The 22,656-nt window shown below is 49.4% G+C and overlaps 1 protein-coding gene across 1 annotated transcript in view; it reads right to left on the reverse strand.

Annotated features, from left to right (window-relative positions):
• LOC138583117 (ATP-binding cassette sub-family A member 9-like) overlaps positions 1 to 22,656 on the reverse strand; it is a 2,332,105-nt gene that overhangs the window by 600,392 nt on the left and 1,709,057 nt on the right. Inside the window, exon 29 of the mRNA XM_069655077.1 lies at positions 3,216 to 3,336. Coding sequence (XP_069511178.1) covers positions 3,216 to 3,336 — 121 coding nt within the window. The remainder of the gene's footprint in view (positions 1 to 3,215; positions 3,337 to 22,656) is intronic.

The raw sequence follows: 22,656 nt of genomic DNA on the forward strand, positions 1-22,656 counted from the left end.
TCGCTCTCCTGTTCCCGAGGGACCAATAATAAATCTATTCTGGTATACGTGGAGTGTCGGGGAGAGAAAAAGGTGTACCCTGCTGCATGGTAAAAATGGGATCTCCAAACATCTACCCAATAGTGGTCTTCCAAAAGGTGTGCGAAATATCTAATCTCCTTCTCCATCGGCTTATTCTCCCCACCCCCTTTCGCCGACCATCAGTCCACCTTTCGGTCAGCAATAATGATAAAATCACCCCCACTAGCATATATCCTTCCTACCTCTCCTTGAGTACCACAAATACTTTCTTCAAAAACAGTGGTTGGCCCACATTCGGGCGTATACCATAGCCAGTGTAATTGCTAGCGCTTAATTGCAAGGACTAGCCCACCAAAGCCTCCCCGCACCTGCAGTGCCTTTATTCGGAAGGTCCTTGCCAAAACGATTCCCACCCCTTCCTTTTTATGGTCTTTATGCAAAGCCCAGAAGGTTTGACCCACCACCCCCTTTCCCAGCAGGAACTCTTTCCCCTGTTTAAAGTACGTTTTTTGTAAAAACAATACAGTCAAGTTCAGTCTGCATGAAACATATTATATGTCAGTGACCTCTAACTCAGCCATATCCCTATCTTGCAAAGAGAACCATCTTTCAAACCCTCAACCAGTACGGAATCTGATCTACTACATTAATGTGTATGCTGGAGTCCCCCTCCCCTATACCCTTTCCCCATACATTTTCAGCCCATGTAACAATCAAACATAAAACATATAACTAACTGTGAATAGTCAGTTCATCAAACCCCACTAGATTGAGACACCTGGATATCTCTAGGTCACCATGTAATGTGGAGTCCATTGGCAAGCCGTGACTGTCGTTTCCGGATAAGCAGGGAAACATCAACAACTGAACCAAATGTACAGTCTAGGAACTACACCAGGCCCTTCCGAACACGATGGCTGCAGGAACTGCGACTTTCTAGATTATCTGGAGCTCCCTTCTCTTCTGCATCCCTTCGCCTGGGAAAATGCACTTTTGAAACGTTCTCTCAACTGCCGCTGGCTTTCCCGGTCAGGGTGAGTGTCCTCTTTCTGTAGCTCTTGAAGGAACGTATCGGCCTCATCACCCTGGTGCAAAACGTACCTCACTCCCTTATACTCCAACACCAGAGAAAAGGGGAATCTCCAGTGATAGCGCACCCCCTTTTCTTGAAGCCATCTCGTCAATGGTCTGCACTTGTGCCATTGGTCAAGGGTGTACGAGTAGAGGTCCTGGAAAATGTTTACTTGCGGTACCTCCAGTCTATAGTACCAAATTTTTGGGCCCTTTGATGAATTTCTTCTTTGTTTCTATACTCTTGCACTTTGCCACTACTGAGCGAGGACCTTCGCCAGACCCTGCGCCTCAATGGGCCCTATGAAATCTGATTTCCCTCTCAGACGTGGATACAAGTAGCTTGTGTATTAACTGTGCCAATGTCCGCTCTAGGTTCCCAGGCGTTTCCGTTTCTTTCCCAGGGAGTCCCCATCAAGCTCCATGGTGCTATTAGCACCATGGTCCACCGCCAGGGTCGTAATGAGGGCAGTTGCCTGGGAAATACATGAGCAGACTTGGCTTTCGCGTCCAAGTGGAGGAGTTTAGGTACTTTGGGATGGAGATACAGAGGATTCTTGGTAACCTGTTTATGGAAAACTTTGCTCCCTTGTACGGTAAGGTGCAGGCGGATCTAAATCACTGGGCTAGGCGGTCCTGAATGTAGCGGCTGAATTGTATTAAGATGGTGATCCTCCCCTAATTTCTTATTTCTTTTATTATTCCAAATGATCCCCATAACCTGGCTGCCCTCATGATCCCCATAACCTGGCTGCCCTTCTTCCTAGAGTCGGTTAAAAGTAGACTACAGAAATTATTATGGTACGGGGCTCGACCTAGAATAGCGTATGGGGTCCTCACACTCCAGAAGGATTGGGGGGGAGGGGGTGAAATTAACGACCCAAAAGCTTTGTGGGCCTTTTAACAGATTTTCATGTCACTGTATAGACCTTGTCTGGAGCCAACAGGCCATCCATTATCCAGGTGTGTGCCTAGTGACCAACAGCTTTCCCACTTCAAAGGTCATATCTCACATTTGGACCCGGCTTCGCTCTTACCTACATCAGTGGCCTTACAAGTCTTCATGAAGTCCTGTGTGATTTCGTTCAGTAACTTGCAACTTTTCCTGAAGTTCTCTGTCACTTTCAGTACCAGACCCAACTATAGCATGGTAAGAAGGCAAGAATGCAGAGACCTCTGAAGAATGCCCTTTAACAAAGCACAAGAACTCAGCGAATGGTCAATTCCAAGGTTCCATGGTGCTTAACACACGCATGGCGATGTTCGTCTAGCTGGCAATGATTGTTTCTTGCATGGAATTTGCAGTTTAAAGCCAGTTTCATGGAGCATGTGGCACAGGGATGCTAATACTAGTAGAAAGGAACAAAGTGTGAAATTCGAAGGAGTGATAATTTGAAGTAACGTCCAAAAATAGAAACATTTTGGTGCTGTAGCTAAACACCAACTGCTCATGCATGCAAAGAAAGGCACTGGTTGTGGTGATTGGTAATCCAAGGGTGGAGTGAAGGGCTGTTGAGTGAATGGAGGCACACACAGCAGGTTCCTTTGTGATAGCTTCTGTTGGAGTCAGCTTATTTCCTGACCAAACGGAAGTTTCAGGCTATTACAACCCCTTGGGAAGGAGGGAGAGCAGCACGTAAGTTAAACCAAATAACATAACTGTAGGGAAGTTTGCCAAACGAACATTACACCGCATGCACGTTTCTGCAAAATGTGAATTACTCAGCACTCAGTGGAAGGCCAAACTAAGTAGCAGAAAAGCATTACGATTCAGCTTGAAAAGATACTGTTCTGATCAATGTGCTTGTGGGTCATCCTACCACATCAATATATTTGTGTATACATGTGTACTCATGAGGTGGGTGACAGGCTGATCATAGAGAGAACATGGAGGAGTGATAAAGAGAAAGAGGGATTGTATTTGTATGTTTTATGTGTTTTTTATTTTTCGCTGCACATTGTCTATTCTGCTGCTATATATATAAGGCAAAAATATTAAAATATGTGGTGAAAAATAAACAAAAGCGCAGCAGTTTCTTTTAGGAAAGAAAACATTGGAGCAGGGGAGGACTGAGGCAGAAAATAGTCTCTGTAGAGAAAGTGGTGTTCTGGTTGGTAGTTACCTCCTCAGTTCTTTGGCCGACAACCAGCTCCATAACACGGATCCTTTCATCTTGGACCCTATCTTCATCCCTTTCTGGTTCCTCAACATTGGAGACCACCTTGTCATTCTTAGATGCAATCCTGAATGAATGGAGAAAATATAGTCATGATCACCAGATTGTTTTCTAAATAGTTGTGTCTGAGATAGAGTGCCTGATGTCTTCTTGACCTCCTGCACAACATTTTCCAAACACTATCAACATGTAACCAGGGAATCTTATGTTAACTTTGCTGCACTGAAACTAAAGACCATTTTCAGAATTTCGCCACGAAGCCCTGTGGAAGCGCTCAAACCAGTATCTAGGGGTACGACTTGCAGTCTCCAATAAACACTTATTGCTGTTGATTTTCAAAAGCAAACATAGGCCAATGTACTCCTCTTCCCGTAACTCTGCCAAAAATAGACAAGCTGGGGATTGAGAGCTCGTGTCCAGAAAGTCAAACCTGGTGGATGGGTTGAGAGGTATCAATAAGCGATCCCTGCTCATACTGTTCAAGGTCTCATCCCATGTTTCACAAGCCTCCATCCCATACTCAGAAGAGATGTAGTGTAATGGCTAAATTGCTTATTGTGGACCTCCAGTCCAATCGTTGCTAGGGCATTGGACTAAATAATATTAATTCAGGGAAAAACACAATATTGGACCTCGATAGGAAGTTGGTGATGCAGGAAAAAAGTGGGTGTAATTCCATTAGCGCAATTTTTCCTGCACTGCCAAACTATTGGTAGTACCTCCTCCACTTTACCTCCAAAAATCGGTGGTATTAGCACCCAGTAATTGCGCTGGTGATAATACCGCCAACAATCCCAAATGGAGTCTTATGGACACCATACAATGGGGACTAAAACCACCAAACCGCCACTTGTAATCTGGCGGTATTAACACCGGTGGTAATACCACCTGACCAAGTGGTTTGAGCCGCAATACAGTTTGGTGGTATCTCGGTGCTAGATACCACCAAACTCGTAATGAGGTCAACATCTCTATGCCTCAAATTGTAAATATGAGCAAGGTGTAAATATGTGAAAAACAATTGTATAGCATGACTTTTAGAATTGTCCAAGTTACGTATCAATAGCCTTGAATTCCTCAAATCATGTTTTCTGTAATCAGTCCTATCCAGACTCCACAAGCTATGTTGTTCATGCTACACTCACAAACCTTAGGGAGACTAGAGGGGATATTTAACTGGACCACTTCAAAACAGCCCTCTTTAAGTCAAAAGACTAAAACTGCAACAATATTGTTTAAAGGGTCCCTTGCTTCTACAGTACCCTGATCCCCTGGCTCAATCATCAATGTTGTTTACTTCATTAAATTTCAACATACTCTGTCAAATTTCGTATCAAACATAACAATTTATTATAATTTTTTTAAAAACCATTTCAATAAAATACATTCAGCATATTTTCTAAGACCAATTCACAAGCCATTTGTTATTAATCAAATCTGGACACTTAAGCCAAGACATGCATACTCCACCATCTGTTACCTAGTACATTGATTCTCTGTTAATTAATTCTTCACTAAGACAAGTTTTTTATAAAAAAAATCTATTGTAAACAATTGTCTATTCTAACAGGGGAATCAAATAATCCCAACATTTTCTGTTCGCCGTACATTCGTACCTCTGTCACTCATACGCACATTCATTCAACCAACAACACTACCCAACATGTTTCTTTCCTTTAGTTGATTATCACAATTATAGGAAATTCTTCAGGGGTTTTAGTACTATAACAATTGGTTTATGCATCAGCCATTTTGGTCTTCTTGCACGTTTTGACTCCTCGATGAGAAAGTCCTATGTTCTACTCCCATCCATCTTGTGTTTTGGCCAGAAATCCAAGGGGATATCTCCTGAATGTCTTCTGTGAGTTTATTTGTCGTCTATACACAAAATCTCAAATGTTTGTCTCTGTTGTCGCCTATTCCACCATGGCGCATTTATGCTCTTACTATTCTGCCTTTCCGTTTAGTTCTTATCACAGATCCCACCGAGTTAGTTTCTCCTCCGGGTTTCTGATTACCATGGGGCTTCTACTTGGCAAAACACTCTACTTTCCTTGGGTTCCCGTGGCCTCCTTATCTCAAGTGATTTTTTTTCTATTTTCCAGGTAAGGTGCTACATTGATCCAATTCTCGATCTTCCCCACATTCCTAGTTGCCTTTTAACAGTTTCTGGGTTCAAGCTGCCACCCACCTCGTATCACCGTCAGTCCGGGCCGTTTCGTCTCGTGGCGTCTTGCCGGCATTCTCTCGCCTCTGGGAGCGCTCCGAGGGCGTTTGCTATCTCACGCTCCTCCTGGAAGTGCTGTCTTCTTCCTGTGGGTTGTTGCTGGCGTTCTCTCGCGTCTTGAGGTTCGCTATCCCGTGCTCCACCTGGAAGTCCTGACCCGTCTCTGGACCATGCTACACTACATTTTATCTGTAAAGGCTACATCAAAAACTAAACTGTAGAAAACTGACTAGCACATCCAACAACTGTCACAATCTAAAATGACATATTTTTCCAAAACTAGTTATAGCTCTGTGTGGCACTGATACTTTAAAGGCAAAGGGGGTCATTACGAGGTAGGCGGTAAGGGATTAACGGCGCCGGAGCCGTCAACCCCTTACCGACTGATTACGAGTTCTGCTCGCGGAACCCGCTAAGGACGCCTGCTAGAACCAGGCGTCCTTAGTGGGTCCTGTGCGCAGACCAGGGTGCTAACAAGGGGTCAGTTATTAACAGGCCCCTTGTTAGCACCCTCCACATTCCTATTGAGCCCTATGGGGGCTTAAATGGGAATGGGGATGGGTTCCTTGAATGAGGAATTACCGGGCCCTCCAAGGTCGGAATGGTCCGGTAATTCCTCATTCAAGGAACCCGGACTCGGTACCCAGTATGGGGGTAGCTATGCCGCTAATAGCGACATGGTTACCTCCTACCTCGTAATGACCCCCAAAGTGATCATCCCAGGCTCCCAAGAGGTTCAGGGTGAGGCAGAGGCCTAACAGTGTGTTGTAGATGCTTGGGGAGGTTATAGGGGAGAACGGGGGTGTCAACAGAAGTTGCATTATGTGAAGATTATTATGTAACTGGGTGAAGATTGTATTAGTAATAGAATGCCATTTTAGAAAATAGCAACCATATTGAAATTGAAGCCTAACGCTGCGCTGCAGCCAGGGCAGTAGGCCCGAGCCATGAACGTGCGAATAAGCGTGTGTATGCGGGAGTGAGTTACAACATGGATAGCAATGAGAACGACCAGAGCCACAGAGATTCATAAACCTATCATTGACCCTCATTCTGAGTATGGAGGTAGTCATGGCGCTATTTGCGCCATGACTACCTCCCATACCGGTACCAACTCCGACTTGGTTCAATGGGGACTTACTGGTGTAGTCCGACCTTTGCGGGACCGGTAAGTCCCCATTGAAAAATCCATTCCCCATTCCCATTTGAGCCCCCATAGGGCCCCCATAGGGCTCAATGGGAGCCCCCATAGGCCTCAATGGGAATGGGGAAGAACCTAATAACCGTTATTAGGTCTGAAGTCTCTTAACGGGTCCCGTCCATAACGCCTGGTCAGACCAGGCATAAAAGTAGGGACCCGCTAAGGGACCTCGGAATAGGGCGCAAAGGGTTTATCGCACCGGTGTCCTTACCGGTGCCGGTAATCCCTTTGCGCCCAACTCGGAATGAGGCCCATTGTCTTACATTGCCAGCATTCGTATCCCAGAAAGAATACACCCTGCAAGATCATGTGGGGGCTGAGAGCTCCCTGCAAGGAGTTATCCCATGAGAAGGAGGGCACAAGCCTCCGACCTGGCCCAGTCCTAATTCTAAGTTATAGTGCCCAGATGCCTTTGTCCCAAGACCCCAGCATTCCAAGGTACCAGCCTGCCCCAGACCACCGACCATAAAGTTTTTAGATCACCAATTCGATCAGAAAAGATCAGAGATCCGGGGAAGGCTGCTCCCACCATCGAGTCTTTCGATTTGTGCAGCGAGGTGACGGGAGGGAAAAGCAACAAACCTAAAAACGAGGGTGGGAAGACTTAGAAAGGCGCTGGCGCGTCTGGGATCGACTTGGGGGTTGCAAGATATAGCCACCTTGAGAGCATCCTTCACGCCCATGTCTGCAGTACTAGGTGCACATTAGATTACGATAGAGAATGCAATGTTTTTGTATCCATAATTGGCCATAAGCATTGATTGGCGCCCAGTGACGTGCAAAGAAGAAGCCCACGTGGAAGAAGCTGAGACCAATGGCCTGGTATCCCTTATGGAGCAGTTTGTATATGTGCAGGGTCTCACCAACCAGCTACTTGGATTTGAAACCCCTGTAAATTACATCACTGATGGGGAGTGTGTCCTTATAACCTGTTGCTTATGCTGTTTTCGTCACAGCGCTCTGTGGCAGCACAGTTCTTTGCTGACACGTTTTTACATTTTGTAATACTAAAACTTGTTCTCCTTGCAAGAGGTGGGCTGGGCCTTTTTCTCTAGTGGGTTGCATTTTTTCTGGTATGCGCTTTGAGGGTCTGCTCTACATTTTGGGTGACCCTGACGTGATCCCAGTGACCCCTGCGAATACAGAGGCTTCCAGGCCGCACGTCTGGAGGGGCCATGCCCACCTGCAGTGACAAGTCCCAAGCGTGCAACCCGCAGTGGTGCACAAGAGCCTTTTTCACAGAACTCCTGCCTGCTCTTTGGGGTCGGTGAGCGGCTCCTAGGAAGGTGCAGGCCATTATTGGGACCCCGTGACGGAGGAGCTCGGGTGAACGAACACGCAGATGTAAGTACACCTCTTGCTGCGACAACAACTAGGGCTGACACTGAGTGTGGAGTGCAAGAACCAGGTATTGGTATGCGGGTTTGTGCGTGTGGTAAAGGGGGAGGGAGAGTGTGTGGTAGAGTGGGGCATGTTTTGGTGGGAAAGTGTGTAAAGAACACGTGGCAGTTTTTATATTATTATTGGTATAAGGATATGAGAAGAGACACGGTAAAGTGTTGGATCCTTTCCGATCTAGGGGGGATGATGGTGCCATTTGTTGAATTGTGAACGGATGATAAAAAAGTAGGGGCTTTGTATAATTAAAGAGCCTGGATTACTGTGCCCAATATATCCTGGGTGGTGGAATAAGGTGAAGTAGTGTTTGTACTCCTATGTCCTGTCCCCTTTCCTAGATACTGTTTGGGCATCCCTAGCTAGGGATGGAAACTGAACCCTTTTCACTAGAAAAAACGTCTTTCCCCTTTACATTTTGTTGCGTGCAGCGACATGGTCCAGGAGGTGTGCGCTCCATTGACTCTGCCCACCAGTGCCACACCTCTTTTCTTTTTTGCGCATAGACCGGAGCAGACCTACCTAACCAACGACTGGTTGAGGCCTGTGGGTTGCTCGTAATTCCACACGTGCAAATCCTTCCCCAGGGATATTTGTCCCCACAATTTTAATCTTTTTCATTTTTCCCATACAAATCTTCTCTAAGATTGTTTTTTACACCGTCTACCGGTGCATCGCCCCTCCCGGCGCATGTCGGCCGCGGCAGGTTTTAGTAGGTGCCCGGCCTGCGACGGATCTTTTCCTACGTCCGATCTGCACGCACTCTGCCTCCAGTGCCTAGGTCGAAGACCACGGCTGGGAAGGTTGTTTAGCGTGCAACGCCCTTACACCCCGGTCTCTGAAGACCTGGCTGCCGAAGTGGAGAGAACTGTTTGCCAGATCTCTGCCGGACCACATAAAGGAGTGTGTAAGTAGAAAGACAAAAAGGTGAGTATCTTGTTCTCAAAAGCACTCCGCAACGGTGACTTATTCCGTGGGAAGCGACCTAGCGGGATAGGCCAAATAGGCTCTGTTACCATCAAGGGTACCGAGGCTAAGATAGTTGCCGGCCCCGCGGCCAAGGGGTCCACGGATCCGCCAGTCCCACAGCTGAGGGGCCACATGGCTCTGATACCATGCCAGTTCAAGAAGGGCTTTGCTGTAGTACCGGGCCTCGGCCTGAGGGGGCGCCTAAACGCAGTGATAAAGGCACTACCGGCACTATGTCAGAGGGCGTTCAGCCTACCAGGTCGACACCTGAGGTGCAGGGCATGCCCAAGCCTATGCATTCAGGCAAACAGGCAGATTCCCAAGCCAGTAACTCCACAGACTCGCAAGCTGCACGTGGAGCAGTACTCGACAAAATGGTGGCACGTTCAGAAGCGCACCATTCCAGCAAGCCTCAGAGACCGAATTTCAATCCGCGAGTGGAATGGTCTCCCATGACCATGTACCAGGTCACATGGTATGGTACACCTCCTACCCAACATCATCGGATCAGATGCGCTACACTGAAGCAGGCATAGCGCAGGGAGATCTCAGCTGTACACGCCGGTCCCTTCGGTCATACCGGTACAGGAGCGTGCCTCGCCAGCATGTGAAGAACACTTTGGTAAATTCCTCACACTCATGAAATCGCCACATATGGGGAACATCCTCTAGGAATCATTTAAAAACATGATCCCGCCAATGCTCCCACAGCCACCAGCTCCAGTGCAGCCACCGGCTCCAGTACAGTCTCAAACTCCAAGCAAACATTTTGACCATGCCACAGCCTACAGATGCCCCGGCCCAGGCTCAGCCTAGCAGCACAGCCCTGCCTCCTGCAGTCCCCCAGGCGGCGGCTCCCCTAAATATGGTGCCTGCAGATGCTACAGACCCACAGGACACAGCGGACCAGGCAGACACGGATGAGGATGAGGAACAGGACACTTCTTCCTTCCATGACAGACTGGCCAGTCTGGCCGAATACCTGGGCATTCCTCAGCCAAGGAGGAGCAGTCAGAATCGGGTGTCCTAGCGGAAGTATTGACCATCTGCTCATCCACCAGATCAGGTATCCCACTCCAAAAGAATTTGGAGACCCTGGCAAAGAAGGGCTGGACAAAACCCCATTCCACGCAACCAATGAACAAGCGGCTGGTTGCAAAATATAGGCAGGCAGAGGGCGATGTCTCCTCCTGTCCGTGCAACCGCCGCTGGTTTAGTCAGTCATTGCGGCGGAGTCAATGCAAAACCTCAGACATTCACCATATCTGCATGCACTTCGGCCCTCTTAGGCAAGGTGGAAAACGTCCTGGAGGCCTACAGGAAAAAGGTGTACTCCAATGCCACTCTCCACCTACGGCAAGCCAATACAGATGCCATGCTAGCTGCTGCAAATCAGAGACTATGGAGGGAGATTGTTGAATTCCTACAGAACTTGCTGCCTCACAGGCAGACTAGTTTCAAGGCCGGTAGTGCCATCTGTGTGGTTACTGATATCAGCCGGACGGCATGGCTTAAGGCCACCAGGTTCAATCCAAATGTGCAAGACCACATGCTCAACCTCCCATTTGAAGGAGGGGACTTGTACCACTCTTCCACTGATGATGAGTTGGACAAGAGAAATAGCAGCACGCAGACAGGCAAATCACTGGCTTTACTTGCAAAGCCGGTATCTAAGAGCTTCGGACAGGAACAATCGCTCGCTGACCGGGGTCATACCTTTGGGGGGTTTTAGAGGTTTCCAACACCGCTGTACTAGACAGTCCGACAGGTCCCCAAGCTAACATTGGCGCAAACAGCAGAAAACATCACACAAGGGTTTCTTCCAGTAAGGCACCATCCTCAGAGGGAAGGAATCAATGACAAGGTCATCGAGATCCACAGTTCTCCAGTGGGGGCAGGCTTGCTCTCCATGTTCTGTCCTGACAGACATGGTTCACAGATCCTTGGATACTCTCAGTGGTATCTCAGGGCTTCCACCTTCCATACCACAAGTCGTCCCTTTCTCCCTTCCCCTCCCACAGATCGGGATGCCATCTCTCCTTGTGGAGATCCGCTCTCTGGTAGCGAGCGAGGCAGTAGAGGAAGTCCCTCCCTCTCAGAGAGGCTCGGGGGTTACTCTTGTATCTTCAAACTACAGAAGAAAAACCAGGCAGGCCTGTGAATGGTCTTATATCTGTCCTCCTAAACCTCTACTTACCCCTCCATAAGTTCAGGATGTTTGTACCAGCTCTGATAGCGGAGTCTCTGTGTGGGGAAGACTGGACATGCTCCCTGGATCTGAAGGATGCATACCTACACGCCCTAATATGGCAGCCCCACAGCTCCTTCCTATGGTGTCGTGTCACGGGCTGCCACTTCCAATACAAGGTCCTCCAGTTTGGGCTCAATTGAGCCCAGAGAGTGCTTGCAAGACTCATGAATTTGGTGGAGGCGCTACTCAAGTCAGAGGGCCACCATGTGTACCCAGTTTGTGCAGAGTCACCAATGGAGGTTGGGAATACAGCATCCAGGCTGATGAATACTCTTTATGAACTGGGGTTCTCCTTCAACATCAAGAAGTCGCAGCTCCAGCCTACACAGTGCTTGACCTTCTTTTGTCCCAAGTGGGATATGAAAGCACAGATGATATTCCCCATCGTGGAGAAGGCTGCAGCGATCAAAGCAGCGACAGGGCATTTCCTCAGCAGGTCAGTAACCTCCGAGTGGTGGTACTAGCACCTGCTGAGGATTATGGCAGCATGCCTCCTGGCAGTACCTCACACCAGATTCAAAATGAGGAGGTTGAAGTTGCACTTTTCAGCCTCATGGAGCCAGGAAACTGGTTCTCATTCAGCATTAATCACCATCCCAACGCATCTACACCAGGACCTGCTATGGTGGAGGATGGATACCAATATTATGGCTGGGAAACCATTCAGACAGCCCCAGAGGGCCCACACCATTACGATGGACTCCTCCCTCGAGGGGTGGGTAGCCACTCTAGGCAACCACAGTGTGCATGGTCTATAGTCAAGAGAGGACAAGGGCAGTCGCATCAATTGGCTCGTAATGATGGCCATATGGCTGGCTCTAAAAGCTTTCCTTTTAGTTATCAACTACAGACCAGTCTGCATTCATACGGACAGCTCTACCTGCATGTACTACCTCAACAAACAGGGGCACCATGTCACTGCCCCGGTGCAGGCTCACCATCGAAATATGGGAATGGGCCATAGCCAACAGCATATGGCTCACTGCAGCCCTCCTTCTGGGGGAATCCAACCTAGAGGTGGACAGATTCAGCAAACTGGGGGTCGACAACTATGAGTGGCAGCTGAACAAGGGGGTCCTGAGGGAGATCATCAGCAGGTGGGGGCAACCCCACATATATCTATTTGCCACCAAGCACAGCAGGTGTCAACAGTTTGTGTCCTCGATGGGACAGGGCAAGGGCTCACTGGGGGATGCCCTGCAGCTCCAATGAGACAGTATGCAGGCTTATGCATTGCTGTCAACTCTGCTGATCCACAAGGTCAACTGCAAGGTCACAGAGGCCCATCAACTAAGCCTCATTTTAATAGCGCCACATTGGCCTGCCAAACCATGGTTCTCAGACTGTCGAATCAACCACCGGTTCCCCTCACAATGGGGGCGGATCCACTCGTACCTCATCAGGGGGGAGTGGTAGTGCACCCCTCTGGGGAGAAATTGGCCCTAGCCGCCTGGTTCCTGAGCACATAATATTGCAGCACCTCCACTTGTTGCAGAACAACCTGGAGATCATCCAGAAGGCAAAATGCACTTCCACTAGGAACCAATACAGGAGCAAATGGACCAGAGTCGGCCTTTGGGCCAAAGAAATTGATGTAGATGCGTTGCTGTGCACCCTCGATCAGGTGTTGTCCTTCTCAGCACAGCTGGCACAGTCGGGGTGTCTGGTTGATACATGCCGGACCTACCTGATGGCCATAGATGCATACAAAAATTCTGCCGATACTGTTTTCTCCACTTCCAACCCTGTGGTCAAAAAGGCAGCTGACAGGTTTTACCAGGTTACACCCACCTGTCGGACGTCCTCACCAGGTCTGGGACCTCAAGCTGGTTCTGGATGCCCTGGTTCATAAACCATTCAAGCCTATGGCATTGATAGACATCAGACTGGTCACAATCAAGACAGCGCTCCTGGTGGGCCTTACCTCGGCACGCAGGATCAGCGAAATTCAGACCCTTTTGGCATCAGAAACATATACTACTTTCCATTGGGACAAGGTGGTGCTCTGGACACACCCTTCATTTCTCCGAAAGGTGGTGGCTTTCGTTTCACCTCAACGAAGAAATAGTCCCTCCAACTTTCTTTCTGAATCCGAAAGAAGAGGCAGAAAAGGTGTTACACTATCTCGACATCAGTAGAGCTCTGAAATTCAACATGGACAGGACAAAGGGCTTCTAAGTCCTAAATAGATAGGTTGATGGTAAGAACCATCCAAGAAGCCTACAAGGGACAGCACATGAAGATGCCAGTGAACATGCACGGTCATGCGGTCAGAGCCAAGGCAACAGCGGTAGCCTTCCAAAGGCACTTGCCATGGCAAACAATCAGCAGGGCAGCCACTTGGGTTACCCCTTCAGCTTTCTGCAAGAATTATTGCTTAGACGCCAATGCTCGATCAGACGCAGCGAGTGGGCAAGCGGTCCTAAAGAACTTGTTTTCTTAGGAGTTGCAATGCCTCTCCTCCCAAGGGCGTCAATCAGTGGTAATCGCCCATAGAGCATGGAGGAAAGGGGACGGGACATAGGAGTAATTACATGTTACTCACCGTAGTGACTAACATGCTCCTAGTCCATAGTCCCCTTTCCTCCATACGTCCCACCATCCTCCCCCCTTAATAGGCAACGTTGTTGGGGACTGAGGTGTGGCACCGGTGGGCGAGGTCAGGGAGCGCATGCTATCGGGGCCGAGGCCCCGTCCGCAACTAAATTTAAAGGGGAAAGACTTTTTTTCTGGTAAAAAAGGTTCTGTTCTGTCCCGAGCAAGGGATGTCCATACAGTATGGAGCAAAGGGGACTATGGACTAGGAGTATGTTAGTCATTACGGTGAGTAACTTCTAATTTATTTTAGTTAATTGTTTTAGCTTGTTGTTTTAGTGTTTTATATTTTATTGCGTAAAAAGAGGTGGCCAATGGAGGGCCTGTGGAAGAAGTAGCATGCGTATGGAGTGCTTAGAGCGAGAAGCTGTGCGTGCGGCAGGGGTGTGAGTAGGGGGCGATGGGTGAGCGAGACCGATGGGCTGGTAGGACCGTTGACGACAAACTATATTTGGTATCTGATTTAACATTTTCTGGAGATAACGATTGTCAACATGGGGGTAATAACTCTGTTGTAGTATATGTGTGGTGCGTTACCGTTGTACAAGGATAAAATAGAAAACTATCACAGAGGGTGGCAGAGACACAAGGGGGGGATGTCCCGCCAATGGCCAGAGGAGGGCGCTAATAACAGAGGGGCATTAGAACACATGAACATATTTCTAACGGCTAAATACAAAGGTAAAAAGCTTCAAAAGAGGAAGGAGATTTTAGAACGGTGGAAAATGGTAGAGGACATTGAGGATAAGGATGAGGGCAAGGATCAGGGGTACCACAGACCGGCCCCAGGAATATTGAAGCTGACTGCCCCAGAAGAAGCACAGTCACTCCTGCCCCAAGGAGGGTTGTGCCTGCTCACCGCCCTGCCCGCCACCGGATAAAGCAATCCAATGTATGTAGCATCAACCACAGCCCCACCCCCATATTGCACCACCCCTAAAACCACTACACCGCAAGATGGCAAGCTGCAAAGAAAGTTGGATGAGACGTTAGAAGCAGCTCAAGCATAATGGGCACAGTTGAGGGCCCTCTGGGAAGGGGAAAGTAAACTGGGGTGTGGCCTGGACGAGTGGATTGCCTGAGATATTTTGGTCAAATTGGATAGCACTGCAATAAAGGATGTGCATATTGAGAAGGGGAAGAGTGCTGACCGTGGGGCGGAAAGTGTAGGTTATGGGACAGTAAGATTGGGCGGAGGGACAGACAGAGACTTGCAGGAAGGAGAGTGGAACACCGTGGATGAATTGGAGGATGAGGAGGCGGCACAGGAGGCACCCAAAATTACCCCTAGGGTAGAATGTTTGTGGAATCTGCACAAAGGACCTGGGAGGGTACAGTATGTACCCTGGGCTCAGATGGACAAGAATTACCTGATTAAAGCGCTCCCTCTGTCATGGTTCACACTGAAAGCCCCTTGGATCTGGTGCCCCCCCCCAGTCATCGACTCCCATGAGGGCCTTTCAAGCCCCCAGAGCCTCTTGGACTCAGTCCTGGCGCCGCTCATGATATGGGATGATTCATGTAGAACTACTTGCCCAGTCTAGGCAGGACTGGACCTTTCTGTTTCCTCAGGGTGTGGCTGAGGGACTATTTTGTTCAAGGACAGGGAGTGGAAGAGGGACTACTCTACCTGGGACTACTTGCGAGGCTATTTAAGCCACGCCCTGCATACAGAACACGCTTCGCGTTATTCTGCACTCCTGCAGTGTAACACTCACCATGTCTGTTCCTGAACTTCTACAGTGACACCCGTCCTGCACTCCAACCATCGGCATCTGGAAGGGAAAAAGACAGAGAAAATACAAGTCAGCGCAGCGGCGAAACCTTACCTGCAGCATCCTTCAACCGGCAGCATCTTCAGCTTCTTCGGCCGCTCCCGGGCCCTCGCAGCAGCGTACTCAATTTGTTCTGGTTGAAGAGCCCTCTCGGGCTCAGTATCCTTCCGGAGCATCTTCAGAGTGTTTCTCTATTCTTCATTCCAGCGCCGCACCGCCTCTGCAAAAGAATAGTGACAGGTTAGTCGCGCACGGAAGGCAAAAGACTACACTTCAGATAACAGAGCTTCATTCTTGCGCTACCACTTACCTGTAATACATCTGCTCGGCTTGCCAAGTGCATCTGACTCCCCATGCATAATCCATTCAAAGCCGCGCTTGAAAAGAGAGAAAGACACTGATTAACGGACTTGGGGCAAATAAAGACTCAAAGACTTGATACCAAGCAGTCATTGGCATAGAGACTTATCTGTTCGTCCAAGCTCTCTGCGACTCAGCATTTGCTCTTCGGATCAGTGAAGTAACTCGATCCTGAAAGACAGTTTCGCGCCCCTGCCAGATTGCAGGACGGAGGGCCTGCCTTACTAAACTACAAGACAACGCCTCGGGAGGGTGGTAACCAGGGAAAAGCCGCAGCAACATCACCAATCACGCATTACCACACCAGCGCAGACATCATTCATGCAGCCACGTGCTACACCTCCGTGGAGATCAGGTGAGCGTGACAGAACGTGAAGCCTTATACAGAAACCTCTACCTGGGCGTAATGGAAACCTCTGAAACAGATCAATTAGCTCAACTTTTGGGGGAACTCAGGGCTGAGGTACATTCAGCTCGGCAAGAAACCAATGCCTTAAGAAGAGAACTGATTGTGGCTAAGGATCGTACTGATGACCTTGCTAGACAATGGCCCTCATTACGACCCAGGCGGTAAGTATTCAACATTACCGGCATGGCGTAAATAACGTTTACGCCCTGGTCCGATGGCTTAAAGTCTGGCACATTCCGACCCATTGCGCACGAGCATTATGCCATGCCGGTAATGTAAACTACGCCATGCCGTAAAAGACCCCCAAACGGCCCCTACCGGCATCGTACGCCGCGCCAGGTGCACTACCGCCATCCATCACAGCGGCGACCGTAATTAGCAGTCACCATAATTAGCGGTCACCGTAAATAAGCGGAACCGGAAGTAGCGTCATCGCACAGGAACGGGAAAGAGCACGGCGGCCATCTTTAAAAACACAATCCATTGCCATCCTCCCCAACCAGTCTACATCCAACCCTGAGACCTGTCAAAACCCATTACCCACCCATTTTCCCACTACAAAATGGCAAAAGTTGTCAAAAAAGCCTGCGATCGGCAGCGGCAGCACCGCTTCACTCGGGAGGAACTCACTATGCTGGCTGAGACCCTCCAGGAGAATGCAGCGGTGGTCTTCTCCACACAAATGACCAGGCCGGCAATTGCCAAGAAGAAGGCCATATGGGCCCTGGTGGCACAGAGGGTCAGTGCGGTGGGTACCGTACCCCGCAACGCACAGCAGTGTCAAAAGCGGTCGGACGACCTGAGGCTCCGCCTCAGGAGCATCCTCTCCGCAAACCGCAACCTGGGCCTGGCAACCGGGGAAGGATCGGATTCCCCAATTAAACTCCAGCCATGGGAGGAAATCTGTGCCTCCACTATCGGCATGGAGAGCATAGAAGGGGTAGGAGGGATGGAGAGAGGAGCACCGACATCAGGCGATGCAGGTAGGTGCCTCAAATCAAGCATGCAATAGTCACTGAAGTCCATTCATGTGTAGCACAATGTTGCCCTACAGTGTCAATGCAACACATCAGCAGGAGACTGCCCACAGCCACATCCAACCTCCACCCTGTACACATGACTGCCCACAGCCACATCCAACCTCCACCCTGTACACATGTAGTATGCACACCCTAACTGCAGGCACCCACATACCTCCATGCTAAAGCCACACAAAAAGGAGACAACCTGCATGCCCCTGCCTCAAATGTGCTGCATCTAGTAACCAAAATGATGTCAGTCATCGCGATTCCAATGTCCGCAGACCCATCAATAACACTCTCCCTCCTTTGCTCCACCACAGGCTCAAATTCCAACCCCGAGGATGAGGACACCCCTGCCACAACACCAGCCAAGAGGGCCAAGACCACTGGGCCAACACCCTCCACCTCAGCTGTAGTGACCAAGACACAGCAGCAGCCGAAATCCGTTGCCAGTACACAGGACGGGCCACTGACAGGCACCCCAGCAGGCAGCATGACAGCAGCAGCAGCACCACACATCCCCACAATGTTCGCCACAGAAGGCACAGGTTCTGCAGGAAGCAGTACCATAGGCGAAACTGCTGCCATTGCAGCATGCTCTGAAAGTGACACAGAGGAGCCCGATGTCTGACCCCCCACTGACCACCATCATTCCCCCTGTCTGTCCCAGAGCAGCCTCCATGAGGATCCCACACAGGGGCATTCAGAAGATGAGGACTGGCCATCCACCCCATGCCCTGTCGAAAATCAGCAGGAGGGGAGCAGCCCCTTCGTAACACCATCTGCAATAGCCACCTCTTCAGGGGATAGCCTGCATCACCTTAATGTGGGCGAGAATGTATGTGTCAGTCATGACGTCTAATTCGAAACATGATGTGCCACCATGGCTTGCATCCAACTGTTACTTTGGACCACTTCTAAATGCACTAATTGATTCACACTATGCGACCGGTATATGCTCATGGCCTGTTTTGCATGCCATCAACCAATGTATGCAGGGGGGTCAAGTGCCTTGTGAGTGCCCATCCACTGTGTTCGTTCATGCCGTTTGTTTTGGTGGACTGGCACGTGTCCTGTGATGTCAATGCTCACATCATTGCAACATTGCTGTCGGCCTCATCATGACCCCAGTGAGCAATACTGATGTTTATAGGGACATTTTGGGAGCCCTGCTGTCTGTGTGATGGTGTGTTGATGTTTCTGTCCGTCATGTGCCTCCTTCGTGCGCAGTTATGGGGGACAGGCCTTTCGGTTGATGGTGTTTGGTGACGTGCATGTAGGTGCATTTCGTTGTAGTCAATGTGGTCTGAATTGGTACAATGCACTTGCAGATGGTTGTGTCATGGTTGGGACACAACCTCATTCACATGGTAGGGCTGCATACATCAGGCATTGGGTTTACTGGTGTTGGGTGAAGTTTGTTTTGCTTTAGGGTATGATCTGGCTCCGTTGTCTCTGCTACTCATAGCCAGGTGGAGTGTGCATCATTCCCCCCCCTTTCAGCCAGGTGGAGTATGCATCATTCCCCCCCTTTCAGCCAGGTGGAGTATGCATCACCACCCCCCTTTCAGCCAGGTGGAGTATGCATCATTCCCCCCCCCCTTTCAGCCAGGTGGAGTATGCATCATCCCCCACCCCTTTCAGCCAGGTGGAGTATGCATCATTCCCCCCGCCTTTCAGCCAGGTGGAGTATGCATTGGTACATCGTTCACCTACCCACTTCACATTTCCATGGTCATGACATTAGACTCACCGAGTAGCCATGATCTTGGGCCTGCATGTCGCTCCATGTAGCGTGGTATTGTGGAGTTCCTCAGGACCATTGAATCATGGGTTGCTCCGGGGAATCGGGCACAACAATGTGTGCTGATCCTGTTGAAGTCACAGACCATTTGCACGTTGATTGAGTGAAATAGTTTACGGTTGCGGTACGGTACCTCCATGGCATGTGGAACCACCAATTCCACATGGGTGCAGTCGATGGCACCAATGCAACCAGGTATGCCGGCTAGTGCATGGAAACCCACTTTGGTGTTTGCAATCTCCTGGGCAGTCCGTGGTAATGAGATGTGGTCGTCTGTGTGCTTGAGGAGGGCATCGAGCACTTGGATCAGTATACGTGAAAATAATGGTTGTGAAATGCCATGCAAGTGCCCCACTGTGTGCTGGTAGGTGCCTGTGGCCAGGAAGTGGAGTACAGACACTACCTTCAGTAGGGGTGGGATGGCGGTTGGTGTTTCTATCATGCTGACGATGTCGTTGTGTGTCATGTCTACGATGGCGGTGATGGTGTCCCGGTCCAAACGGTACAGGGTGTGGATCTGCTCAGCAGTGAGGTTGAATGGACTGGTTCTAATGCGTGGGATTGGGGGCTGCCTGCGTGGTGGCACTGGCTGTGCTGGTGGGGCTTGCTGGCCCTGCCTTGCCCTCCTTCTCCTCCTGCGTCTCCTCTGTGCTGTCTGATGTTGTTGTTGTTGTTGTTGTTGTTGTAGCACTTGCATTGCTATCAGGTCCTCCAGCCCCAACATTGCTAGTCCTATTGGTATCATTTGGAGTGTGACTGGGTGTGGGAAGGGGTGGGGTGTGCTCTTTGTGTACTTCCTGAGTCTGTATTGCCTCCACCTGTGCTGATTCTGTGCACCTGTGGCAGCTGGGTTCACTTTACATGGCCATTTACGGTTGGTTCGCGATGGCGTAATTAGCACCATGGCGGTAAGGTACTTAACGGGCTTTGTGATGGCGTTAGGTGCATGTCCACTTGGGTCGTGATCCGCTTAGCTTTGCGCCATGCCGGTATTTACGGCGTGGCAGGTCGCGTGTGCGCGACCTTGGTGCAGTTAGCGGGAGTGTTAACTACAATGCTGCTAATGGCATCGTAGTTAACGGTCAAGGGTCATGATCAGACCTAGCGGAAAACGATGCCGGTAATCATTTACCGGCATCGTTTTTCGCTTACCGCCAGGGTCGTAATGAGGCCCAATAACTTCAGTCACAGGCGGGGTAAACACTATTACCTGGATTGGGGTCCACGGTTCCAACAGCACCAAGTAATCCAGTCCAAGTGGTCCTTCCAGGGGCCGTACCTTTGGCACCGCCGGAACGCTTTGCGGGAGTCCCGAAAAGGTATGCAGTCTTTATCAATCAATGCCAACTGCATTTTCTTTGTAGGCCAGGAGCCTTCCCGAACGACCAAGCTAAAGTGGCCTTTGTTTTGTCATATCTCAGTGGCAGTGCGGCGGACTGGTCAGTGCCACTGGTGAATCAGGATGATCCTATTTTGCGGGACTTTCAAAGGTTCCAAGTGAACATGGAGAAGCTTTTTGCCCACCACTCCCAAGGTCAGGCTTTGGATAACAAACTCTTGTCTCTGTGCCAAGGCAATCAAGATCTGTTAACTTACATCGCCACTTTCAATCGGTTGGTAGTGGAAACCGACTGGCCAGACGACAAAAGAACGACATTATTTCATCGAGGATTAAGGGGAGAATTAAAAGACGTTTTAGCTCAAGTGGTTAATCCTGCTAGAGACTGTGCCTAATATATAGATCTGGTGGTTCAGCTTGATCATAGACTACAGAACCTTAAGGCGGATCGAGCTAGGATGGACACTCGGGTATTTGTACGCCTTAAGGAAAGTGCATCTAGAACTACCGACTTGGCCGAATCTATGCAGATTCGAGGGGTACGCGGGCCACTATCCAAGGCTGAAAGAGATCGGAGACGGCAGCATCAACTGTGTTTATATTGTGGGTCAACCGGCCATTTTCTCTGAGAGTGTCCGGTGAAGCCTCCGAGAAAGGCAGTTGGGGTTGCCAGCAAAAAGGAAGCAGAACCAGAGGCGGAAAACTCCCTCGCCCGACAAGCATAGAGGTCCGCTTGTCGAGCGAAAAGAAGGACTTCCAGACCTCGCACCTAGCCTTGACAATGATCCTTATAAATCACCAACAACCGTCTCGAATGCATGCAGTTCAAGCTTATATTGACAGCGGAGCCATTGGAAATTATATGGACCATGAGTTGGCTACAAGGATGAGTCTTCCTTTCTGTTAAAAGGCAACAACAGATTTAGTCACAACTGTCGATGGAACAGAGATCGCTTCGGGTCCTTTAATGCACTCAACCGCTGAGGTGACACTTCTATGTCAAGACGGACATCGGGAGACAATTGTGTTCGATATAATTAAGGCCCCTCAATTCCAAGTTATTCTGGGGATGCCTTGCCTAGTATTACACAATCCTTGTATCGACTGGCGTGCCAAAAGTCTGACCTTCTCGGGTGAATGTGCCATTACCCGCTATCAGGATAAAGAATCCTTGGTCAAGGAAGCGACAACGATCATGAGCTTAGTTAATCCACTGCCCCTCGAGTATCAAGATTATCAGGCCGTTTTCCAGAAGGAGCAAGCCAACACCCTGCCTCCCCATAGATCGTACGACTGTCAAATCGATCTCATACCTGGCGAACAGATTCTGTGCAGTCGAATCTATGCACTCACCGAACCCGAAAACCAGCATCTAAGGAAATATCTGGACCAGTACCTGGCTAACGGATTCATCCGTCCTTCAAAGTCCCCCGCAGCCAGTCCTTTATTCTTCGTGCCTAAAAAAAGAAGGTGACCTTAGAACTTGCATCGATCACCGCGCATTGAACCAGATTACGGTAAAAAAGCGTTACCCTTTGCTTTTGATACCTGAACTTTTGGACCAAGTTAAAGACGCACTAATTTATACCAAGTTAGATCTCTGTGGGGCATACCATCTAGTACGAATCAAAAAAGGGGACGAATGGAAGACCACCTTCCGCACCAAATACGGGCTGTTCGAATACCAGGTGATGCCCTTTGGCCTTTGCAACGCCCCCGCGGAGCTCCAGTATTTTATGAATGACGTCCTGCGAGAACTAATCAATATATGTGTTGTAGTGTACATCGACAACATTTTGGTGTACTCCCCATCTGAACAAGAACATGTAAAACACGTCCGAGCTGTTCTGGACAAACTCCGCCAACATAAACTATTCGCAAAACTGGAGAAGTGCTTCTTCCACGTCACAGAGGTAGAGTTTTTTGGATTTGTCCTGACCCCTCAGGGTGTACGAATGGATACGCGGAAGGTGGATGCCATCCTTAATTGGCCCTCCCCGACCTCAATCAAGGGAGTTCAGAGCATGCTTGGATTCGCAA

Source organism: Ambystoma mexicanum, chromosome 3q (assembly GCF_040938575.1).
Source record: "Ambystoma mexicanum isolate Mex_15411 chromosome 3q, UKY_AmexF1_1, whole genome shotgun sequence".
NCBI lineage: Eukaryota > Metazoa > Chordata > Amphibia > Caudata > Ambystomatidae > Ambystoma > Ambystoma mexicanum.